Source organism: Coenobita brevimanus, chromosome 98, assembly GCF_032717465.1.
Source record: "Coenobita brevimanus isolate Jiangsu-jjx chromosome 98, ASM3271746v2, whole genome shotgun sequence".
Classification (NCBI taxonomy): Eukaryota; Metazoa; Arthropoda; class Malacostraca; order Decapoda; family Coenobitidae; genus Coenobita; species Coenobita brevimanus.
In genome coordinates this window covers 37,762,769-37,778,368 of record NC_137051.1, presented here as the reverse complement: position 1 = coordinate 37,778,368, position 15,600 = coordinate 37,762,769, and the positions used below count along the sequence as shown (strand labels likewise).

Below are 15,600 nucleotides of genomic sequence, written 5' to 3'. Positions count from 1 at the left end.
TATCCATTGCATGACAAGCCTCTTCCGTCTTTCTAGTTGAGGAAGAATCTTTCGAAGCGGCTCTGTCCGTCTGTCTCTTACCAACGATTTTCCGACGCGAGATGCTTCACTACCGTAGACTTTAGCAATTTTAATGCACACCACACACAACACACCATATCATCCCCTCACACCACGCCGCACCATACCACCCCTTCACACCACACCACCCTGTTACACTACACTACACCATACCACCCTCTCACGCCACACCACAATACACCACACAAGACCACCCTCCCACACCACACCACTCCAAGAACCTTAACCGAAGGGCCCTAACTAAATTTTATATCAGTACACATATACATACTTTCCGTTTCATTATAGGAGGTACAGTGATGGTCGGTTTGTCTTTATTCCTTACCATACTGATTACAAAATACACTGATACACAATAAGCCATCTCCCTAGCCATGCAAAGTGCGCCAGGTAGTGATAAATATGCTCTCGTGGCCCCGGGAAAGTCCAGAGAGTGAGACTTAATGTGACGACGCTGACTGTACGTTGAGGAGATCCTATCAACAAAAGGTGGTGGTGGTGATCAGCGGGTCTGTAATTTTCCAAGACTGCTTACGTATCAGTGACCTGCTCAGCAAATGACCTTCACGGGGTCACGATGGCGATAAGGCAGTCACGAGGATGTGGTGAAAAACTGGCCAGACTACCCAAGGTCCTAGTTCGTCCCCAATTAAGGTGATAATTGCCAGGTGGTTTGAGGTGAGACATGAAACAGAGAAACGCACCGCTAAATGAAACACTCTGTCGCTTCCCAACTCTCACAGTAATTAAGGCGTGACTTCGAGATAATGTGATATCCACTCGTCCTCAGGAGTGATGCGGCAGGACGTACTTATCGGCATTGGATAGTGTGTGGTCTCCGGCAGCCACTCCAGTCCATGATATGATTACATAGTGACATTTAGAGATGAATCATACTTCCAGAAATAATCTCAGGGTGGAGTGTACAAGAGATTATTACACTGGAGTCCATTTCCTCGTGTCAGTGAACGCTTCCGGGCATTTAGCAGACATACGTACCCAGGAGTGGAGAGGTGTATGAGAGAGGGGGGCGGGAGCTGGGAGCAGGGCAGTGAATGGTGGGGGACAGGGCGACATGGAGGCGATTTGTTTGTGGCCACCCCTTACGGGATGAAGGCGTCTGGCAATAGATAGATAGACGTAACCAGGTGTAAGGAGGGAAGGAGCCATGATTAGTTTCTCTCCCAGGTAACATCACGTATAAATGACCTGCACACCTGAATTTAATTGTTTCTCACGACTCGTACAGGTGTTACGTATCCCATTGACGGTGGAATGGGTGTTAGTGGAGCTGGATTTTAATGTTATGGATACTGACAGGTGTATTGCGTTAATTATATGTACAGGTGTCTTTGTAATTAGCCACACAGTCATTTCTTTTAGGCGAGAAACAGGAAAATAAAGTCTAAATTCCAAGCTGAGATTTTTAGATTGTTACAGACTTTGCGACATATTGTAAGTCTTTTTCATCAACATCCAGTAACTGTTGGGCCGTAATTACCTGGTTCTGGCACTTGATTCAGCTTTCGTCCCATAGACAACATTAGCTGTACCAAGGCCAGACATACAGTATTAAGACGATTTATGAAGCTTAGGAAATGCACTTATTAGAAGGGTTTAAGGAAGTTGTATCAGATCACTATTTATCAGAAAAGTCTCACGAAAGCTTAATCAAAATCGTCTATCGGTAGCAAGATTAAAACACTGCGTCCTCAGGCTGAAGGTGTTGATGACAGGTGTGCAAGGTGAGATGGACCTTAATTAAATCACCTTCATATCACAGGTATATTGCAGTGATTTAATTGACCTTCAGGGATTGCTATTGGATATTATGTGTGTCTCAGAATGAAGGGATATTGGCTGGACTCAGGTGATATAATTCCCTCCAGGTGATTTGGTCTCTGTAATTATATGTTCACCTGTTTATAAATTTCTTGAGTCTCATAGATCTGTATTCTCGTCCGTAAAGGAAGCTCCCCAACACCTTTTCCTATGCGATTTATATTGTTTATTACTATACTTTTCTGTTATATAAATCCTTCAATCATCGACATACTTTGCATAAATTACGTACAGAAGGACGTTAACCACTCTTATCCAAACAAAGTCGCTAAGGAAGAGGTGTTAGGGAGCTTCATTAACCGACGAGAATACGTACCATAGTCTCTGAGTCTTGTATGAAGATCTTTGGTATTTTAATATGATTCTTGAACAAATTATAATAGAGTACCCATGTAATTACCTGCATATACTGTTAATTGTGTCCCAGTCTTTGTTTTGAATTGGATGCACTCCCTCCTTTCCCCTCCCCTCCCCTGCACTCCCTCCTTCCTCCCTCCCCCTCGCCTGCACTCCCTCCTTCCTCCCTCCCCTCTTCTGCAGTCCCCCCTTCCCCCTCCCCTCGCCACCACTCCCTCTTTCCCCCTTTCCCCTTGCCAGCACCCCCTTCTTCCCCCTCCCTTCGCCAGCACCGCATGCATCTTTACACTAAACTCCGACACCAATGGATATACAACCTTATTACTAAAACTGATTACGCATAGGTGTAAGCAAGCACCTGATATTTGACGACAGGTATGGAACTATAATTAGCGGGTGAGATTAGCCTGCATCCCATATCACAAAGCGTAATTAATAACAGCAGAAAAAATGTCAAACGTGTTCTATCATCCCCTCATACTTGGGAAATTATCTGGCTTTATGTTTCCTAATTTTCCTTCACCATTTTTTCCACACAACACACACACTTCCACCCAGCCATTGCATTTCCCGATACTCGTCTTTCGTTTCTCCCTCTACTGTATTTTGTAGTGTAGGCAGCTTCGTATGTAACCACAGTGGATGTCTTTTGTTTTTGTTGATGCCACTGTTACACCATTTTCTTTCTTTTTTTATCTGTCTCTCTTTCTATCCATCTATCTGTCTACCTATCTATCTATCTGTCTATTTTAGCTTTCAGGAGCACCTTTCATACTGGAGTAAATGATGATTTTTTTTCCCCCTAATTTTTCGCTGTTAGAGGTTTCCCAAAAACTTAAGTAAATTTGGCTGATGTTGGAAGAAATGATATGATGAGACGTCCTAGGGCTGAATAGGTTAAGCATATTTGTGGCATTAATGGATCTTGGTTGAAATAACTGTTTCTCTTGGCCCAATGCTATACCCACGCCCCTTCACCCCAGGCCCCTCCTGAATCTCCTCTTTTTACTTCCCTCCGCCACATACATCTTCCGCCAGACCCTAATGCAAGATCTCTGTCCCCTTCTGTCTCCACTTACCTTCTCCATTTCCCTTCCCCTGCTTCCCCTTTCTCTTCCCTCCCCTCTAGAACCCCCCCCCCCTTTCTGTGCCTCTGCCACCCCTCTCCCCTTCATCATCATACTTTTCTCCCCTTTCTTAAATCGTTTCATTCTCGTCCCCTTTTGCTTATATATATAAGCTCCCTTTCGCTTCACCGCCTCAACTTCCAACTCTTTGCCCTCCCCTCCACAGCCCTCTTTCTTTACCTCTACCACCCCTCTCCCCTCACATCCTGAACATCTTCCCCTCTCATCATACCTTCCACCCCATCCCCTCGTCTGTGTATATTATTCAGCCTCCATTTCCTCCCAGCTGCCCGTTTACTTTTCTCCACAATCCATTTTCCTTTACCATTTCACACCTCACTTCACCACCTCACCTCTTCTTAACCCTTTGCTGCCCACAGAAACACACTCCTGCCTCTTTCCCCACCGCATCTCACCCCTTTACCCCTAGAGCCTAACCCTTGCCCCTCCCCTCCCCTCTCTTCCCTCTGTCACCAGAGAGTCACCCCCCACACCCCTCACCTTAGATCACCCCACCAGAACCCATTAACCCACCCATAGAGGTAGGAGTCCACCTGACCTTATACTCCCCCAAGAGATTCATCCATGGCCCTCCCCTCCCTTCCCCCTTCTCTCTTCCTCCTTCCCCTCTTCTCTCTTCCCCTCCCCTGCCCTAACCCCGTGTGTCCTTCCCTCCCCAGAGACTCACCCGTGCCCCGTGAGCCACTTCAAGTGCACCAACCACCTGTGCGTGCCCAGTGAACAGGTGTGTGACTTCCTGGACCACTGCGGCGACGGGTCAGACGAGGAGCAGTGTCGTAAGTACTTATATGAGGTTACCTTTTTGTGTAAGTAGCTGTGCCAGTAGTATATGTACCTGTGTAAGTAGGTAAAGTGTTGTAAATACATCGTGGACTACTGTGGGGACGGGTCAGACGAGGAACAGTGTAAGTACCTCTTGGGGGATACGTTGTTATATAAGTGGTAGTGTAAATATTGTAAGTAGAAGTGTAAATGTGTGAATAGTAGTATACGTAGCAGTGTAAGGACGGTCAGGTGTTTTAAGTATTAACTCGTCCACTGGGGGAGGGACCCAACAAGTAGTGTGGTAGGGACTGAGGAGGGTTGAAGTAGCGTTGTAAGTACTTGTGTGTGTGTGTGTGTGTGTGTGTGTGTGTGTGTGTAAGTAGCAGTGTAAGTACTGGGAATGGGATAAATAGCAGTGTATGTAGTCGCTTAAGTAGAAGTGTAGTGAGGATGGAGGGTAGGTAATGTAGCCAGTTGTATCAGGAGTGGCGTAAGTATAAGGGCTAGTAGTGCTGTAGATAGTAGTGTAAGTACTGTAGTGAGTGTGAGCCATAATCTAAGTACTGAGGCTTGTCATTCAGTGTAGAGTCACATGAAGTGGATAGAAGAGTAATAAAAGAGTGCCATAGATGAGAGAAATAGGAAAAGCGGAGGGCAAACACAAAAAAAGAATGATAAAGTTGAGGAGACAGTGCTACATCAAGTGAGTGGATGATAGTTGCCACCATCTGCGCCCTTGTCTAGTGTTGTAAATAATGCAAGATAAATACAGTGCTGGATGTGTTAACTAGAAGTCGAAAATAACGTAACTGTACGTACAGTGTCAGGTAACGCAGATTTAGTGGCACACACACACACACACACACACACACACACACACACACACACACACACACACACACACACACACACACACACACCACACACACACACACACACACACACACACACACACACACACACACACACACACACACACACACACACACACCATTGAAGAATCAAACACAAATGCATGCACCAGAAACCCAGCCCTTGTTACAGGGAAGAAAAAATACATATATATCGTTTGTGTTTTTTTTTCCAGCAAAGCCGATTTTTTTTTCCACATGAACAAAGACGTATAAATAGATCCAGAGCCACAGGTGTTCTCTTCCCACTAGTTTTTTTTTTTTTTTTTTTTTTTTTTTTCGGACTAACTCTGTTGTTCAGATCTGTGTCAAATTGTGCAGTTGGTCGCTTGTGCTTTTGTGTGTATTATTCTCACTGTTGTTTTATATGAGAAAGCACACTGTGAATTATTTGCTTTATTTATTACAAGCTCTGTCGGATACGTTTATGTGAAGCTACAGAATGTTGTGAAAGTTATTGGCGTATCAGATAGAGTCACGATTCCGGGGGCGTGATTGAGGAGTGAACGGAAGCTTGGCCCATTGGAGTGGGCAAACTTGGGCTGTCTGGACGTTGCTACTCCTCATCCTGCCCTAGGGTGGGAAAGGGGGTCCGGATGATGATGATGATGATGATGATGATGATGATGATGATGATGATGATGGTTACAAGCTGAGCAGTAGTACAGTACACCCACTGAGAAATCAATTTTTATCAATATACACATCTAAAACTGCACGAAAGTAAGAGTAGAATTTTGTAGTTTCCTCGCACAGTACAGTAAGTTGGTAGTCTATCAGTGGTTCCTATTTCTGGCCCTTGATATTTCACTCTAGTCAGTAATAGTAAAATTAATGTTAGAACACAGATTGGCCATGTGGAGAGGATGGGGAGTGAGAGACTGACGAGGAGAGTGTACGTGAATCAGATGGAGGGGGGGAGAGGGAGGGGGAGGCAAGGATGAGATGGAGGGATGGAGTGGAGAGGTGTATGAGAGAGGAGGGTGTGAGCTGGGAGCGGGGCAATGAAATGGCGGGGGACAGGGCGATTTGTTTGTGGCCACCTCTTACGGAATTAAGGCGTCTGGCAATAGATAGATAGATAGATCCTCGTAAGGTCTCAGTGATGTTGTAATAAGCTTGGTTGTTCCCCAGACCAGATGTGACTCGGTAGTGAGAATTAAGTTACGGCGCGACACAATTGTACTAACGATTTTCCATACCAAGGAGGAGATGGAGGAGGAGAAGGAGGAGGAAGAATAGGAAGGGGAACAAGAGAAGAGAAGAAGAAGATGAAGGAAAGAAGAAGAAGAAGAAAAGGAGGAGAAGAAGAAGAAGAAGAAAAGGAGGAGGAGAAGAAGAAGAACAACAACAACTACAACAGCAACAGCAATAAGAAAATCAAGGAGAAAGAAAGAGAACTGAAAGAAAGAGAGAAAAACAAAGACCGGAAGCCTGCAAAACACACACACACCAAAAAATATAAATCAAAGAATCCCAGAACAGTGATTCATCCTGCCGTGTTTGTGTGTGTGTTGTCACGTCTCACGCAGCTCGCAGAGAAGAGAGGTGTGAGCATTGGATTTATCAAGGTAAAACTCTCTTTGCGTTGGGATATAATCACACTCACACAGACCCCGTGAACCTTCGTGAGCGACAACACCCTTCGCTGTAAGATCTAACAAACTCACACTCATGTACCCTTTCTTACAATCATCTCTCATTCTCTTGAACCCTGTCTTGTAACTATCGCTCCTATCCACTCTCATGTACCCTATCTTGTAACCATCAGCCTACTGTACCTCTCACCTCGATGTACCTCGCACCTTTACCCAAGCCTAGATCCTGGAGAGGGACGCCTTCATGTGGTGGCACTTTTGTAACCGGGGACGGCTCCTCTGCCCGCTTGTACAACCGTTCCCCAACTCATTCCCTGTCCCCCGAAAGGAAAATGGTGGATTGTATGGGAAGGGCAGCTGAAGTGTGGATCTAACTGACCTAATATTAACTTAATGTGACTCAGTTTGACCTGAAATAGCTTAAATGGACCTAGGTTAACTTAATGACGAAGTGGATTCTTCTTAGGCTATCATCTGTCGTGTCTGACCATAATATTAAATTGCTTTTTTGTTTGCACTTTATTGTGTGACTTGTAAAAGCTGATCCTTAGTGGTGTTACTCCCGCACACTGCACACAGAGCTATCCTTGTCAGTTACTGTTGTCATGGATTGTCAGTTATCATTTGTAGGTTATCATTCATGCCAGGTCATATTGCTCTGTGACCTGGCATGAATGATAACAAGAAGCAGAGTTGTACAGTTCCCAAGAAGCAGGGTTGTACAGTTCCGATTGGCCAGGTAAGCAGTTTTCTGTCTACCTGTCCAGAGCAGACCCCTTAAGTGTCAAGTACCTGGTGGCTTAAGTGGACTGTGGTGGATCAGCACCGTACTGGTCGGGGACACACCACACCACGCCACACCAAAACCACACCGCACTACATCTCTCCCTTCCCACACCACATCTCACTTTCGTCACATCATACCTTTCCACACCACGCCACACTACACCACATCCCACCTTCCCCACACCTCATCACATGACAGTCACACCTCACGCCACACCACAACACACCAGTCCTCCACCACATCACACCCCCACCACACTTCAGCTTTCTTTGTAGCTGTTAGTATTGTCTTCAAACCCAACTACTCCCTCCATTATGGTTGGACTTTCTTTACCTGTATGGCAATTATCCTTTTCATAACATTTGCAGAACACACACACACACACACACACACACACACACACACACACACACACACACACACACACACACACACACACACACACCAACATACGTACTTAATAATGACAGTTTGCAAAGGCTGGAATGAATAACAGAACCAATAAACTTCGTGACATAAATACTTAATATTCCATCAGTTATTTATTTCCAGTTTAATACACCAAAGGCTTATTTCCAGATTAATATAAAGCCCTGCTGTATGTGTGACTATATATCATTTTCATCAGGGATTGCCCAAAATATATTGCCTGTCGAACTTTTAAAATGAACTATTCCCAAGGCTATCGACCCATATAAGTGCTAATTCACCAGATAGATAGGAGATAGATAGATAGATAGATAGATAGATAGATACACAGCCTAATCTTACAGTTGAAAAATAACAATCATATAACCAAATACAAGTTCCATCGTTTGAAAAGGTGTCATGATTAAAGGTACAGTAAATATTCAATTGATTTTCGTTTCTCGACTTGGACAAAGATTAGGACGCCCGTTCCTCCCACGCGTTAACAGACAGCATCATATACCTTCACATGGCGCCCCTTGGACACTGTTATCCACCGTCTGGAGTCGGTACTGTGTTAAGTCTGTGCAATTCAGGAGTGGTTTGGTGACTGTGGATGTTTTACGACGCGTCGGTGTGTTTTGTTAACACAGACTAGGACAGGAAGGTGTAATGAGCAAAATAAATCGCTTAGGAAAAGGTGTTAGGGTGGTTAACCGATGAGAATACTTTTTTTTTTTTGTCAGTCTATCTTTTTGTCTCCGTGGGCATTTACGTCCGAGTGAATGTTGTTAATTGGTCACTAAGTGCCTCTCAAGGGTTTGCGACTGGTCAATCTCTTCTTAATTGCCTGGATTAAATAGCCTAGCCCCGGGTCCCTACGATCCTGATGGGACGGTAAAGTATTGGATAACAGCTAGGTCGATATTCCTGCTTGTTATTCCTTATCTTGTTCTCTGTTTAACTTATCAGTATGTCATTCTGTATCTGTCATCCCATGTATCTGTCTTCGTATCTACTGTATCTATCTCAGTCTGTATCTGTCAGTCTGTATAACTGTCAGTGTGTACTCCTGTCTGTCTGTAATGTAATGTATATCTGTCAATTTATATGTGTATGTGTCTTTCTGTCTCTCTCCTTCTGTAAATCTATGTATCATCCAATCTCTGTCCATCTAAATCCGTCTAACTGTTTATATATTCATCCGCCTGTCTAATAATTTAATCACATCCCTAAAACTCGCGGCCTGTGTCATGGAGTGTGGAGGAACAGGCAGGCCAAACAATATTCAAGGACTTGCTGATCCCCTCCTTCGGCTGTGCTTGGAGGGCCCTCGAGTTGTGAGTGGCTTGTGATTGAGTTGTGAGTGGCTTGTGATTGAGTTGTAGTTGAGTCTGTCCTTGTGCTATAATTGCCTTGTGTTTGCATTACTCCTTCGAATGTATCTTGCCTTGACCTTCGGATTGCGTTGGAGTTTAAGCTTAGAATGTGCTCCATATGTGATTGATTTGCACTCAGGTCATCTTAGGCCTGTAGTTATATTGGTTCTTGCAGTTTGTTTCATGTTTTCTTCTAGTTACACTCGAGATGCTGCAGGTAATCTTTGTGGCGCTTGAGAGGTGATTGAAAGGAGTTTGAAATATTATAGTGATGGCTTAAAATTTCCTCAGAGCATTTGTCATTAATTTCCGCAAAGCTTTTTGTGCCTATTTCTTTTGGGTCATAGAAAAATATCTCGCAGAACACTGAAGAAAATCATTATCAGATTCTTAGCACTCCTTTACTTTCACAGCAAAAGCACAGAACAACCGATGATGCACAGAAATAAAGAAGCAGCATCGAATGAAAAAAATGCACTCAGCCATCCACACACACACACACTACGTAGTTCATAATAAAAACACATAATTGTAACTTAGTCCACAACATTTGAGTGACCGAATCGGAGTGCAAATGTCGCAGTCGGAATACGACGCTTTGCACACTCTGACAGATGTGTTTTGTTTGTCTTGGTTTTGTGTGTGTGTGTGTGTGTGTGTGTGTGTGTGTGTGTGTGTGTGTGTGTGTGAGTGTGTGTAGTTTATATGTTCTGTTTTTGTAAGTGTTTGTGTCTTCTTTTTAATGACCTCAGTGTGGTGTTTATGTTTTATTTCTGAATGATTTTGGGCTCTTATGTTTTTGTTTATATGGTGTGTGTGTGTGTGTGTGTGTGTGTGTGTGTGTGTGTGTGTGTGTGTGTGTGTGGGGAGGGGGATGTTTTTTCAGTGGGTTGTTTGTGTTTTTGTTGTTTACTTCCAGGTATGTGTTTGTGTCCTTGCATGCTTATGTCTATGGCGTTTGTGTCAGCACTGTCTGCCTCTGTCTGTGCCTATGTTTTTTTTCTCTATATAGCTATGAGTTGTGTGTGTGTTTTTTGTGATGTATGTGCGTATGGTGTTTGTGTCTGTCCGTGTGCTGCTTGTGTCTGTGCCTTGTTTATGTCTGTATGTTGTTTGTGTCTCTGTGTTGCGTGTGTTTGTTTGGTGTATGTGTCTGTGTTGACTGTGCGGTGTTTGTGTGCGCTTGTGTCTCTTGGCTATGTCTATATTGAGTGAATGTACAGTGTGTGTGTGTGTGTGTGTGTGTGTTGGTGTCTGTCCGTTTGGTGCTTTGATGTGTGTATATCGTGGATAGTACTTACCCAAGTGTGACGCCCTGTGCATGGAGGCCTTTCTGCCTGAGTGACGTGACATACACTCACACAGACGGCATAGAGCTTTGTAGAGCCGGGTAAACAAGGCCGCTCTCAAACCAAGCCATGTTTGACACTGAGAGGACGCTGGTGTGGGATTCTGATCTATTTTGAAAGGCAAAAACTAGATGAATGAACTCTGTTGCCATCTGTTTCTAGCGGAGTTGTTGTGACTGTGGGTACTGTCCTTGCTCTTATTTTGTCATAATTCTCGCTCGGTAGACGCAAGGTATATGAGAGCGGGACAGTAAACTTTTTTGTTCTTTCTGCACGTAAAAAAAAAAAAATAAAAAAAATAAAAAGAAAAGAAAAGAAAAAAAAAAAAAAAGGAAAGAACTATTAGCCAGTGAAATTGTCCCGTAGGAAAAAATGTTGTTGTGCAAAGGAAATTTTTCATGAACTTTTCCCTGGCCAGTCTGTGCTATCAAAGGGTGTACCAGTTTTACAAGATGGACTTTCTCACAATATATATATATATATATATATATATATATATATATATATATATATATATCTATATATATATATATATATATATATATATATATATTGTTACGGAACAGAGAAAGATAATGTACACTTTAAGTGAGAATACTAAAAAATCACTACTGTCCCGTAAAGTTCCAGGTTCAAAACAAAAGAGTTAGGTAATATTACAAGTTAAAGTTTAATGCTCAAACTAACAACAAAACATTCAGGACTCATAAGGATAATGTAATGGCAAAAAACAGGTTAAATATATGACTAACTGCAATAGCCTCTATTAACACGAAATTAGCATGAGTAAATTTATCTAAGTCAGCCCTGATAAAATGAGAAACCACTGGATAAAGCTCAGTTAACGCAAGATATATTATTACAGATACAAAATATTATTACCACTGGCTGACAATATGAATTACAAAAACTTTACTAGGCCTACAAATCAACACCTTATGCTATATAGTACAAGAACAAAATGTAATAACACTTATACTCAAATTACACAGCTGCTAGATGGTTGGAGACTTCCTGAGCACTCACAATAATAACTGTACAGGGGAGGACAGAGATGTGAGCAAAATGAGGAGTAGATCTAAGTGGCAATAATGCAGAGACGGAGCTCATTATATAGGGGCCGGCAGAGCTTGATACAACTTGCAAGAAGGACGCGCAAATGAAGCCATGGGGACAAAGAGTTGACAATCCTGCTCTGAACAACAGAAAGAACGACTTACTCTACTATAACGGTAGAAGGGGGGACTGAGGTAGAACACGCTCGTGATCAAACATGCAGCATACTGTACGTTAGAATTACACAAAGGATGATGAAATCATAGGCTATGTAACAATATATATATATATATATATATATATATATATATATATTATATGAGTGGAACAAGTGCAATAGTTGATGTCTGTTAGGTATGAGAATGCTGAGAATACGCTAGGAAGGCATATGACCATCCCCATCATAGTTATAATTAAGATCACCACCATAGCTACGACGACAACCATCACCGTCATAGCTACCACCACCACCATCATATTCATAGCTACCACCACCATCACCGTCAGCGCTACCACCACCATCACCACCACCACTACCACTGTCACCACCATAACTACCATCACCACCACCACCACCACCACCCTAGCTACCACCACGACCACCACCACCATCATAACTATCACCAACACCTATTACTATCACCACCACCACCACCCTAGCTACCACCACTATCACCGTCAGCGCTACCACCACCATCATCATAGCAACCATCACCACCACCACCACCCTATCTACCACCACCACCACCCTGACCACTATATCTGCTACCACCACCACCATCACCACCATATCTACCACCACGACCACAACCACTATGCAGTATCTCTCTCGTCTCTTTCCACACGTCAGTATACATGGCCACCAGCGAGTTTTGGGCCACAAGGAAATTGAAAATACCAACTTTCATAAATGTCGAAGTATCAACACAAATTGCGTTTAAAATGGCAAAATATCGCGTGGAAACTGTTTTGACATAATTCCAGATACTGAATAATGTTTTGCTTCGATTTTGAGGTAAATAAGGAAACTGGCTTAAATAAGGGAAATTGGCGTAAATAAGGAAATTTACGTAAGTGAAATTGACGTCTGGTTAGTACTTGGATGGGTGACCGCCTGGGAACACCAGATGCTGTTGGCATCCCTACGTGTCAAGTGGGGTTGGTGGAGGATTAGTGCCCCTCCCTGTAAAACAATTAACTCTAAGCCCTTGACCACCCCGTTTGGGATACATGGCGTCTGGCAATGGATGGATGGAAATTGACGTAAATAAGGAAACTGGCGTAAATAAGGAAATTGATGTAAATAAGGAAATTAGCGTAAATAAAGAAATTGGCGTAAATACGGAAATTGACGTAAATTAGGAAATTGAAGTAAATAAGGAAATTGACGTAAGGAAATTGACGTAAATAAGGGAATTGACGTAAATAAGGAAATCGCCGTAAATAAGGAAATCGCCGTAAATAAGGAAATTGACGTAAATAAGGAGATTGCCGTAAATAAATAGCCCTATATAAGGAAATTGGCGTAAATAAGAAAATTGACGTAAGTAAGGAGTTTGGTGGAAATAAGAAAATTGACGTAAATAAGAAATTTGGCGGAAATAAGAAAATTGGCGCAAATAAAGTAACTGGCATAAATGAGGAAATTGACGCAAATAAGGAAATTGCCGTAAATAAGGGAATTGGCATAAATAAGGAAATTGGCGTAAATAAGGAAATTCGCGTAAATAAGGAATTGACGTAAATAAGAAAATTGATGTAAATAAGGAATTTGGCGTAAATAAGAAAATTGGCGTAAATAAGGAATTTGGCGTAAATAAGAAAATTGGCGTAAATTAGGAAATTGACAAATAAGGACTGCCGTATTTAAGAACATAAACAAGGACATTTCCGTAAATAAGGACTGCCGTAAATAAGGAAATTGACGTAAAGTAGAATATCGATGACCGTCAATATTTTCACCGAGTTTGAGAAATTGCTAATCTTTTTTTCCTTTTTCAGAGCTAAATTGAAGCATAAAATCGTGTTAAGGCAAAGCTATTTTCACATAATATTTATCTGTTTCAAGCGCGATTGATTCTGATATTTCGAAAATTATTAGTGTCGATATTTTCACCTTCCTTTTAATATTCAGTGGCCAATAAGGGTTTTAAGAAGAATATGACTTTCTGTATGGTGATCGTCCACTGTAATTGCTCTCGTGTGGTTAATAGGCGTTTGAATAAGCTTTCTTCAATACCCACCATCAAGTTACCGCAGCTTTAAGATCGAGAAATGAGACTGGAAGCAAGGACAGGCAATGAGATGGAGCGCGAGGACGTGGCGGTTGTGTTGCAAAGCTCCCAAGGAATTTATTGCAACGGGAAGACTGCAATAATGGGAGACTCTCTGGGAAGGGGTATGGGAGGAATTTGGGCTACAGTATAGGTGGTGTGTGTGTGTGTGTGTGTGTGTGTGTAGAGAGAGAGAGAGAGAGAGAGAGAGAGGAATGTAATCGGCTTGTGGGGCAGGGAATGGAAGATGAGGGGAATTGGTGGGTACAAGGAGAGAGAGGGAGGGAGGGAGGGAGGGAGGGGGGGAGACAGACAGACAGACAAACATAACCATCAAGTGGAGTAAATGTTAACCAGCATCATCAGGCATCACTTTCTGTTGCATTAACCAAATTGAAATGACCTGTCAGTTTCCGGGGTCAATTATTTAGAAACAGACTAATTGATCGTTTGAGATCATTTCCGGAACGATTCTTGTTTCATTCATGTTTATGTCGGGTCAGGTGAACTTTGATCCAGGTTAATTATAGGTCAGCGAGGTCAAGGTCGTTCCAGTCAAGCTACTTAATGATCCGTCAGGCTCCTCTTTTCCAGTCTGACCAAGTTATATCAATTTTCATTCAAACTGGCTGAGGTTAATTTAGGTCGCTTGGGGTCATTCATTTAGACTCCTCATATCCATTCCCCTCTCGTCAGGTCAGTGGGAATAAGTTCATGGTAATTCAGGTACAATTAGTTCCACTTAGAACCTAATTGCCCTTTCAGCACTAGTTAGATTACTTCACATTCAGGCAGGTTCATGAATGCCACTTCCCATTCCCATTTCGTCAGGTCGTTTCGGGAGAGTAAAAGACGACGTAGATCAAGCTAGGTCGAATGAGGTCATAATAAGCCCATTCAGATGCAGGATAGGCTCATTTTTAAGTTATTTTGGAATATTCAGAGCCTTCATATATACTCAGGTTGTTTGAGGTCAGTAGTCATTCCGTTTCATGTCTATGCTGTCTTCACTTTACCTTGGTCCAAAATTGCCTTCCTTCCATCATGAGTGCTGAGTTATAGTGTTAGATTAACGCTAGAATATTATGGTAGTCACGAAGAGGTGTTACAGAAAGTGCAGCCAGTCTTTTTCTGCCACTGACTTACGTGAAATAAGCTCGATAAGGATAAAACTTAAGGCCAAGTTAAAGTGGATGATATATAGTTTGGTCTAAGTAAGGTCTTTAAGTTAGATTATTAGGTGTAGTTACGGTCTTTAAGTTAGATTATTAGGTGTTGTTACGGTCTTTAAGTTAAATTATTAGGTGTAATTACGGTCTTTAAGTTAGATTATTAGGTGTAGTTACGGCCTTTAAGTTAGATTAATTGAGGTCCAAGCACATCCACTCAGGTCGTCACATCCATTCTTGTCATTCTACTTTGTCGAGCTACGTACAGACCCAGGTGAAGATCCGTGCAGCACTATTTCTGCCAATTTGGATTTTTCATGTCTACAGCATCAGTTAGATCAGCATAGATTGGTTCAGATTATGTCTATCAAAGCGTGTGCCAAAAATCAGTCATCGATGCAGTGCTTCATTAGATATGAAATTTTAGATCCTTCAGACACTTTCAGATCTTTCAAAACCCACCAGAACGATTTAGTT

General features: G+C 42.4%; 1 protein-coding gene across 1 annotated transcript in view; it reads left to right on the top strand.

Annotated features, from left to right (window-relative positions):
* LOC145414035 (G-protein coupled receptor GRL101-like) overlaps positions 1-15,600 on the top strand; it is a 189,767-nt gene that overhangs the window by 51,244 nt on the left and 122,923 nt on the right. Inside the window, exon 4 of the mRNA XM_080283601.1 lies at positions 4,088-4,204. Within this exon, the coding sequence (XP_080139727.1) occupies positions 4,088-4,204 (117 nt within the window). The remainder of the gene's footprint in view (positions 1-4,087; positions 4,205-15,600) is intronic.